The 10,226-nt window shown below is 33.4% G+C and overlaps 2 protein-coding genes across 6 annotated transcripts in view; both read left to right on the forward strand.

Annotated features, from left to right (window-relative positions):
• The window catches only part of LOC102671656 (nuclear polyadenylated RNA-binding protein 3-like), a 2,038-nt gene extending 1,501 nt beyond the window's left edge, over nt 1-537 (forward strand). For all 4 annotated transcript variants that reach the window (XM_031509428.1, XM_031509430.1, XM_031509429.1 and 1 more), the window contains 2 exons: nt 1-170; nt 405-537. In XM_031509428.1, coding sequence (XP_031365288.1) covers nt 1-170; nt 405-490 — 256 coding nt within the window. In that variant the 3' untranslated portion in view covers nt 491-537. The remainder of the gene's footprint in view (nt 171-404) is intronic.
• Nucleotides 538-4,069: 3,532 nt separating this feature from the next.
• LOC102681365 overlaps nt 4,070-10,226 on the forward strand; it is a 23,321-nt gene continuing 17,164 nt past the window's right edge. The window contains exons 1-2 of one of the 2 annotated variants that reach the window (XR_004150103.1): nt 4,070-4,917; nt 8,720-9,105. Coding sequence is in view for 1 of the 2 variants with exons in the window: in XM_006613470.2 (XP_006613533.1) it covers nt 8,865-9,105 (241 nt within the window). In the remaining variant the exon portion in view is untranslated. The remainder of the gene's footprint in view (nt 4,918-8,719; nt 9,106-10,226) is intronic. The other variant, XM_006613470.2, reaches the window with a different exon arrangement.

Here is a 10,226-nt window from a genome sequence, read left to right on the forward strand (position 1 = left end):
GAAGGGTCGCCGGATTGAGGAGGCAAGGTCCGATTACGCGGCGATTGCGTTCGAGGGTAAGCCAGAGGTCGACGAACTCCAGAGGAATGGGCATGTGCAGATCAGAGCCGCCGCTGATGATGAGGAGTGTGAGGATGAAGCCACGGAAATACTGCAATATTACGATTATGGTGAGAAAATGTCAGCAGGAGAAGAATAACCTTGAGAAATTCTTACCTTCGTCGCTATATATATATATATATATATACACATATATGTGCATCTTATAATTTTACCAATTTTTTAATTATTAAGTTATATGATGTAACGTTTGGAGAAGGGAATTAATTAAAGAAATCCCTAGAGATTTAATTATATTTTGTTTAATATAAATTTAATATTGTCACGTTATATTCTTTTTCCAGAATCTACCGGCGGAACTATACAAATTGGGCTCGCCTTGGAACTTGTTGCATTGAGTATCTTATTCTATCTGTTCCTTGAAATTTAAATGGACAAGTAGGATTGAAGATAGATTGAATCTGCATAATTGAGATGTGTGTGATGATATTTCTTACTTAATCAAATATAAAAATAAAGAAATTTTGGAATTAATGTATAATTAATTTTATTTTACTCTAATAAATTTATATTTAAAAGATAATAACGTTGAATGAATGTTGGGTGTAGCAATAGAATCATAGAGAATGAATTAAAATCAAAATATATGATGATATTAAGATAGGAGAAATTTATTAAATTAAATATATTTATTAGATTCTTTAACTCTTTTGAACAGTATAAATGTAATATGTAAATCTATAGTTTAATTTAATTTTCTTGCATAGCATTTTTTCAAGTATGAATCAGTTAATTATAATATTTATTTGTTACTAAATCCTACAGTTATTTAAAAAACTGTTTATAATCACTTTCACTAGTAATTTAAATTAGAGAAAGTATTTCTTTTAACTTTTAAAATCTTTAATTTTAAAATCGGTTTCTTTTCAATTTTTATCTCTAAATTTTCATATCATTTCACATCATTTTTATATTTACAACATTTTTGATAACTTTATTATATTTAATAACAAAATTATGCAGAAGCCAAGCTGGTCCAAGCTTCCAAGTACATGGAATCATTTTCTAAAAAAAAGTAAATGTTAATTATATATACTGATATTAAAATTTTTGTAAAATTTGATTAATTTAATTTTTAAGTAATCAGTTTTTAGATTTGTCGAAAAATATTTGATTGAATATGTTATCTTAAAATATTTGTCTATATCGTGAAATTTGCTTAAATATCGAAACAAAAATCTAGAACAGGTGATAAAATTGAAATGAGATTTGAGAAAGCGATAAACGAAATATGATGTGTTCTTCTCATGAACATACATAAAAAGTTTATTGTCTCCTTGATATCTATATTTATATACGAAAGAATTCATCAATTTACAAATAAATTTTTACATAACGTTATTTCGTCAATTGTTATTTGATTGATAATTCAATGAAAAATTTTCTGATAAAACAATCATCGTGATAAGAAGGAAATCAACAATAGCGTATCTGTATGAGATTTTATTATCAAAAAGCCATTCATAATTGAGAAGATAACTAATACAATGAAATAAGATACGTCACACTAAATCTTTAATACCAAGAGATAAATTATGAAGTCATAGTTATTATAAAACTAAAATTGTAATGTAAATCATATTTTTTCAACGATATTACGAGATTCAATGTTTGATTATATTCATAAATACGATCATACGATTTCTCTTTTTTTTTAAAATATAGACAATGAATTCAATTCTCTAGATATAATATTTAATTTAATTAATATGGAAAATTAATGATTCTAATTTTTTTTTATTAATATTTAAATATGTTGATTTTATTTTTAGCACTATAGACGATTTATCTCTCAATCAAAAAAGGGAACAATAAAAAGGAACATAAAGGGTCTTTAATTGGATCTGATCAACTTAATTAAATTCATGCGGTCGTCAAGTGTTTGTCAGTACGTCGGAATATACCAATTGAATAAATTAATATTCGAAGAGAATATTAAAAAAATAAATTTAATTTTGGATATGTAAAAACGAGAGTACCTTTGAACACATTGAAAATCGATGATCACTATTTAAAAATATTATACTCACATACTTAATTAATAAGTATAATCATGTTTCTTTGAAGACATTCATGTACAAAATGTTTCAAAGTAAAAGGATTCTATTTTAAAAATTAATTGACAATATTTTGTCATAATAAAATCTTTATATTTTAATATGAAATTAAATAATAGAATTAAAATATATGAGATTGTCAGTATTCTTTATGATGAAAAAATATTTACTACGTATATTGAAATTAATAATAATATGGAAATGTGTAATAATATGGAAATTATCGTGAAAAAGAAACAAAAAATGAACTAGGCGTTCCCCAAGGCATTTCGATAATTAATTACTAACCTCTATCTTGATGGTGAGCACCGTTATTTGCATTCTCATGCTAGGAATTCATTTGAACATTTTCTGTCTGACTTAAGAAAATATAAGAACTAATTTAAAATTTTAACAATACTACTTTGTGAATATAGTTTAATTTAATACGTTGGGAAATTGAAGTCAATTAGAAAAGTTAATTTTAGAGTTTCCTATATATTTCTTAAATAGGTAATATTATACACAAAAATTACTGGTTGCCAATTGCTATCTATTATTCGAATATAATTGAATATAAACCATGTATTTTGGCATTAATTAAACTAAAATAATGCTGAAACACTTTTCCCTTTTTTCACATAAACATATATCATAGCCGAATTGCTATCACGAGCAACACCGTTCGCAACTTTCGCAACGATTTACGACTTGCAACTTTCGTTCTATAGTCATAGACTGAGTTCGAACGATTGATCATGGTTCCGTAAGTAACGTGATATCCCGCAAGGAATGCTCGGCGATACCTTTAAACGCGAAGTACTGTCGACAACGCACGTAGAACTTGACCCCGCCGCGTCAATCCATCGCCGTTTGGTGTCAGTGACCTGCCTCAAAAAAAGAAACTAATTCCATCGGCCAGTTGCCCGTTACATACTTCTCTCATCGCACATATGGCTATGAGATGGATTCTGCGATCTCTCGAGTCGAATTCAGAGCCGCCTGTCGTTCGTTTTGGTGACTGGATCGATGTACCTACCGAACAAACTATGCTTTCGAAAGAGGTTACCCGTTAGAAATTCGGTGGAACGAAGCATTGCGTCATTAGTCATTCTATATCTCTTGCGTAAAACGTGATGGATCGTTTGTTGATGGGTATTGTGCAGTTATATTTGGTCACAATATTTATTTGAGAAAGTAAATAATACAATATTTACTGTTTTAATTTTTTATGAGAGTATGTATTTTTTAATAACTGATAATTTGAATTAATTTAATTCTTTACTATATCAATTCGATTATATTCGAATATTTTCAAGTTTTATATTATTAAAAAAATTTTTTTTTGGATTACATATTCATAACACGTGTATATTATAACGAAGTATATAATAATTTTATTCTATCAAATTTGATTTATGCACTTTGATTATTTTATTTTGATAGAAAATGTAATTGAATAGCAGATATGACTAATCTTTCTATTTGGATATCTGATTGTTCTTATGGAACAAACGACAAGACATATCGCTTAAGTTGATTTTATTGATCACGATTCAAGGCAATGTTCGTAGTTATCTATTCAGTCGCTCGCAGGTCCATTGAGTTGTGTATGCAAATCTATGTAACGCATGCTACTCGCGTATACATAGTTACATATAAATGCAAGTGTCTACAAAAGACTGTTTTGCGATAATAACGAGACGTTTTGACAAGTAGGCGGCACTTTTTCATAGCAAAGCAATAAGACTCGTCAACGGAAGTGTAATGTTTTTACGCGTCTCTTTGTACCAATTTAAGATAAACGAATATATACGAGAGGGGACAATTTGCGTTGGCAAATTGACCTATCACTAAAGAATGTTATAAATGCATGTGGTCCTATATATTATTTTATTTAGAAGATCTAATGTTACGAACCATTATTGTGGGAATAGAAACCGGTAAGTTATCTGTAGTATATATTGCAAGCAATACCAGTTTCTTTAGTGTGTTATCTCTCAACAAGGCAGAGATATTTTAGTCCATCTTTCATTTGATCATGTTGCAATCTCTTCTTCCGAATCACACGTACCGATTTTCTGGCTCGTGAAGCGGTGAAACATTGTCGCGTAAAAAAAGGAAAAAGAATCGATTCAAGTACATATATCAACAAAAGGACGGCGGCCTTTCGTGTTCCTTTATGTCGTCTAAATGTTAAATCGGTACAAGAGAAGAAGAGAAGAAACTGATCGGTAGCAAGCCGGCTTTACGAACACGTCCGGGGGGCCCCGCGTAACCAGTTTGTGATTGGTTAAGCTGTGTACCACGTGGCGACGTTGCGCGGGTGGGGATTGGCCAGCACGGCCGCGCTCCGCGGGCGAAAGCAGCGAGTTTTGTTCTAGTATTTACCCCGCGGTGTAAAGTTGGCTCTCGCGCTCTCCGGTGTCCTTAAGTCACGTTCCATTGTTCGCGTCGCTTCTTCAAGTTTCTCTCACACCGTGGAGAATCCCCATTGTTCCTGGGCTTGTGCTTTTTAGTGGTTGAACGCCATACGAATTGTGCGCCATGTTCGCGCCGCGAACAACACGCGATTCACCGGTTACCGTAGCAAGTGATACGTTTTTTTCGTAAACAAGTTGTGTGTGCGTTTAAATCCCACTCTGGATTTTACTGGCGGTGTGTATGACTACGTATTCTTGCCGTTAGGAAGGCAAAAGTCTAGTGGTAGTAAACGACGAGGCGAGAGCACGCTGTGGGATCGTGGAATGCGCGCTGACAGGTATCCACCACCGCGCCGTCGCACTCGGAATTCACTGTGCGGTTCTAACCTTTCTTTCTTTCTTTATCCTTAATGCGTCACTTCCTTCTCACTCGTAACAACGTAGAACTTGCGTGTTTACGCGATCATCCACCTCTCTTTGCACTTTTCTTTCTTTCTTCTTTTCTTTTATCTTTCTTTCTTTCTCTTTCTAATGATTATACTCGCGTCTACATTGCATCGTGGACGCTTCGCTACTTTTGACAGCTGTCACGATTGAAGTGTGTACTTAGGCGACTCGTTTCATTTTGTTGAATGTCGATAAGAAGGAGAAAACTATACGTTATCGTGCATTATTCTTTTTTCTCGAAGTATCAATGTTTTGTAACATAATTGTGGTAATTTGTTATATTCTGTAAAATATTTTTAGATTTATACTTATAACATAATTATAACATAAATGAGTTTCAAATAATCAGTTTAAAAATATGATATACGTACATTTCAATAAATAATTATATTCAAATTTAAAGCATTACATAGTACAGACAGAGTTATTACTAGTCTTAAATGGATCTCGTAATTATCTTAATTTATTTATGACGTAAATCGGATATCTTTATTATTACCACAATGAATGTAAGGATCAATTTTTTTCTTAATAAAAGTTAATCATGCGAGAGTTGCCGGATTACTAAACACATCTGCAGCTAAAGTACGTTATGTAAAGTGAAAGTGACTACAGAATCATGTTAAAGGTTGCGATACTTGGTGCAAAATCATGTATTATAAATTCAGGTTAATGAATATTTGATTTTCTTTCTCTGTTGTTTTATCAAGAAAACAAATAATTTATATTTAAATTTATGAAAAAAATTTATAAAAATTATAAAAAATCAGAGAATCTATTCATAGAATTTTATCAAATGTATAGTGATCTTCTGTTTTTTCATCTTTAGTAATAGTTTTTAATGTTTTTATTTCTATACATTGTGGTAATGAGTACATATTTAGTATATAAGTTAGTCGGAATTATGAAAAAGACCTATATGCTTGACGTGGCAAGCGGAATGAAACAGTTTGTATCTCTTTTTCTTTGAAGTTGTCCGCCAAGGACAACTAACAAATGACACGAGAACGTTGCAACCTGAGACAGTTCGATTCGACAATTCGAAAACATACTATGTAGTTGGTACTATTTTGAATATATATCATATCTGTGTCAAATGCATATTAATCGTTTCCGTCTTATCTTTGTTGGAAATAAAATATATATATATTCTTGATAAATTATATATTCTAATAAAATATATATTCTTGTATAAAAATTGTTTGCTTTAGAGATAAGTCGATATTTTTTATTTATATTGAATAATTTTGTAAAAAGAAATATAAAAATTTTTATATCATGAATTATTGATATCATACAGTATTATAAAAATCATTAAGATAAATATTATCTTAAGTTAAATGTAATAATCCATTTATTATTAATATTTACAATAGCTTGAAAGAAAAATTTGAAACAACTATAAAATAATTATTTTAATCTTATCATATAATCATATTGTTTTCTTTTTTTTTGTTTTAAAAATAAATTTCAATATGGAACATTAATATATATTATAGAAATAATTTAAAATTGTTATTTCAAATTGAAACTATTTAAAATTTATTTTTATTTAAAAATGTTGAATTATATAGTAGATATATACTGAAATCTACATTATCTTTCATTCTTTCTCTATTCTATCCATCTTAAAATCTTAATCTTAAATCTAAAAAATCTTTTATGTTCTTCTTTCAAATCTAATAATTTTTGTTCAATTGAACAATTCAATAATCATTCAGTCACGCGCATTTAATTTTACCTTCTATATAAACATTCATCAGCTGATTGCGACAAATTCAATGAAGAAATATCTACAAGGAACACTTGTTTGCAAAGAATTGTGATCTGCGTTGAATTAGAACAACTAATCATATGATCGAGAGGCCACGAATGATATTATATAAGTTGAATGACGCAGGAAGAGCATCAATTTAGAAAACATTCTTCTATCCCGTGGTTTGTATCGGGTATCATCTCGTCAGTATTCTAGATCGAGTGCCGTTTGAAGTTTCGCGCTCTTCCGTAATCTTGGCTTGTGGCGTATGTATTAGAACGATAGAAATGATAGAAATCTATCTTCTTTTCTATTCATTAACCTTTATGTCTACATTTTTTAATTTTAAATTTTTTCCTGATTTCAACCTGATTTCACATATATTTCCGACCTTTATTTCAAAAAATGCGAATGGAATTACAAGCATGGTCAATTATTCCAGCCGTGGATCGGGATAATAAAACTTAGTGGTAAACATACACGGTGATATTTCGATTTCTTTGCGAACTGCATTTCTCTTCTCTTCCCTTCTCTCTCTCTTTCTCTCGCTCTCGCTCTTACTCTCTCTCTGTTTCGGGGTCGTCACGAAATTACGAACACACGTACCGTTTTTCAGTCCGTCGAGCAAATACGAGCGCAATAAAATTTGCTGCAGCTTTCGGTGGACGGTTGGCTTCAGGAAGAGAGATAGGAGCCTCGAAGGATCGCCGCGAGGGGCGACAACCTTACTCGATCCTTATCCAATTACGCATGCGTAACTTTTGCTGCGCGTAGAGATTCCTGCCGCGTCGTTTAAATCCGCGGCTCGCGGCAATATTTTAACGTTTCGTTGCGCGCAACAAGGTAAACCCACCGTCGTTTCTTTTCGTCCAACATCGTATAGATACGAACAGACAACGGATTCCATCGTACGGTGCGTTTTGTATGTATACGTATACCGGTATACATGCATTGGAGAGGGGGTAATCGTTACACCCACGCGTTTTCTTCGCGCGAGTAACGTTTTTTTTTTGCTTTTTTTTTTTCTTTGAATTAAAACGCCTCGTGGAATCTCGAATTCAATGGGCGTGAGACGTTGAGAATAAATTGTTTCATGGTCGGTATTTGAAGGCAATTCTCGTGGATTCGATCGTATTGAAAATCGATTATCAACAACACGGGATTGCAACTTAAGTGTAGTTTGTTATGAAGTGTAGTTTGTTGGAACGTTAATTTTATGAAACGATGCTAGGCAAAACAGGTGTTTTTTATTTTTTGCGTTTTATTTTTGAAAGAGAATAAAAATGGCACCATTTCCTCTTTTTCTTTTAACCTAAATATGCGTTTTCTATATTTGCCACATCTTGTGCGAACGGGATTCAAAAGTGGAACATAGACCACTAATGTTATCTTTATGTATCTTTATATCTATATTTCTCAAATAACGGTCATTTATATCCTCCTGTTTCTTTGGAACGATTGGCCTATTAACCACGATAACGAGAATAAATAATTCCGCATCGTTTCGTTATTTACTGCAAAGCAGAAAATTGCGTCACCGAAATTATACGCGCCACGTAGCTACTATACTTACTCCTGTCTAACGATTCCTCTAACGGGCATTAAATTTCACCTATAAAGCGCGCTGTTCATTTTCTATAATATCACCAACGGCTGAATCGCCGCTTAGAATTCGAAACAGCCATTCAAAGTTCCGTGAATGCGCCACGGTTCATAAACCACCGACAAAGTCTTTCGTTTCGATTCTATCCACGAAAATTCGTAACATTCGTTTCGTTAGAATTAACTTCGTCATCCATCCTCCCCGTTAAATCTCTCGCGAACTTCCCCGGATATTCTAATTTTTCTTTCTTATTCTCTCGAATACGAAATGAGTTAAATACGAAATATATAACACGCGTTCTTTCGATTCTCACCGTACTTTTGCCCATTTGCAGAGAACGGAGGCTCGTTAACCGGAAGGGTTGGAGGGCAGAGCATGAGGGTCGGCGTGGAAACGCGGGAGGAAGATTCACAGCTCGGCGAAGCGGTTAATGACTGGCGGTCACCAAACGCAGTTGGACACGTCTCCACCGGTTGGAGATGAGCACGAAGGAAGCGATCAGCACGATGACGACCACCGTTTCTTCAACGGGGGCGACGCTCGCGTCGTCGCCGAAGCTCGACGTCGAGGCAGAGGACGACGAGGAGGAGCCATCGACCACGTTCGACGCGTTGGATATGGATCTGGTGAACGGACCGAATCCGTGGCTTCCGGCCTATGGCTTCCAGCTGCAGCATCGCTCCCATTTTCAACCTACGCACGAGGATCTACGGACTAATGGTTCGTACTCTGTGTGTGCGCATGCGCGAGTGTTAGTTATCGTTTCACTTTCCATCGGTCGGTTGAACGATGCGCACAGTCGAAACTGTGATCACTGCGACGCGTTTAATTTAAAAAAAACTCCGTGGTTCTCCAACCTTAGGAAATTACCCGCGAGTTAATTTTCTATTGCTTTTTTCTCGTGTATTGAGGCGCACATACAATGATTGAAATACGTACGATATGATTGAATACTTTCTACTCGTTAAACGCGATTTATACGCGGTAATAAGACGATGATTTTTCTTTTTCTTTTATTTTTTTTTATTATTCTCGCGTCTTAATATCAAAGGTGATCGGTAAGATGGAAAATAAGAATGGAAGTGAGACGAGTGGATATTTCGAGAGAATTAAATTAGGATAAAATGGGAAAACGATGTTGCGAATTGTATCACGCTTTCATCCATTCCTACGATCTCACGCGAAGGAAGTGACCGGTTTGCTAATTACGCGTAGATCTCTCGGTTTCTGTTTTACATTAATCCGTTGGAGAACGAGTCGTGAGTCACGAAAATATTTTTCTCTCTCATATATACATATATATATATATACATTGAAAAAAAAATAACGTCGGTAAATTTATTCAAACGGATATATCGAGAGTTGTTCGCGAAAATAAAAAAGAAAAAAAAAATAAAATAAAATAAAACTTTTATAGACAAAAATTCCGCGTATTCCAAGGTAACTCGGTTCTAATATACTCGCCAGATCTGCTCGTGATCTGTCACGAACTGTTACATCGAACAGGAAGTCTCGTTATGTACGATGAATTCTTGCTACCCCTCTCTCCTCTACGCTCTATATATTAATAGATACTTGTATCGTTGCCTTAATTTCTATTGGATAGAGAAAAGTATCGCGCGGGTATGAATACAAATCGTCTGTTAATGGTAAAAACGCTTGATACGGACTACTTTCTATAATCATAGATCGTAGAACGAAAGAAAGAGAGAGAAAAAGAATTCTAAGAGCAACCAAGATCTCGATTCTCCTCGAGGAGAAGGAAGAAGAAGTCTTATTCCATTCTAGAGAATCCATTAAAATTCACGCGTTACAACAACAAAAAAAAAAAAAAAAAAAAA

This window comes from Apis dorsata, unplaced genomic scaffold (genome assembly GCF_000469605.1).
Source record: "Apis dorsata unplaced genomic scaffold, Apis dorsata 1.3 scaffold_150, whole genome shotgun sequence".
Lineage (NCBI taxonomy): Eukaryota > Metazoa > Arthropoda > Insecta > Hymenoptera > Apidae > Apis > Apis dorsata.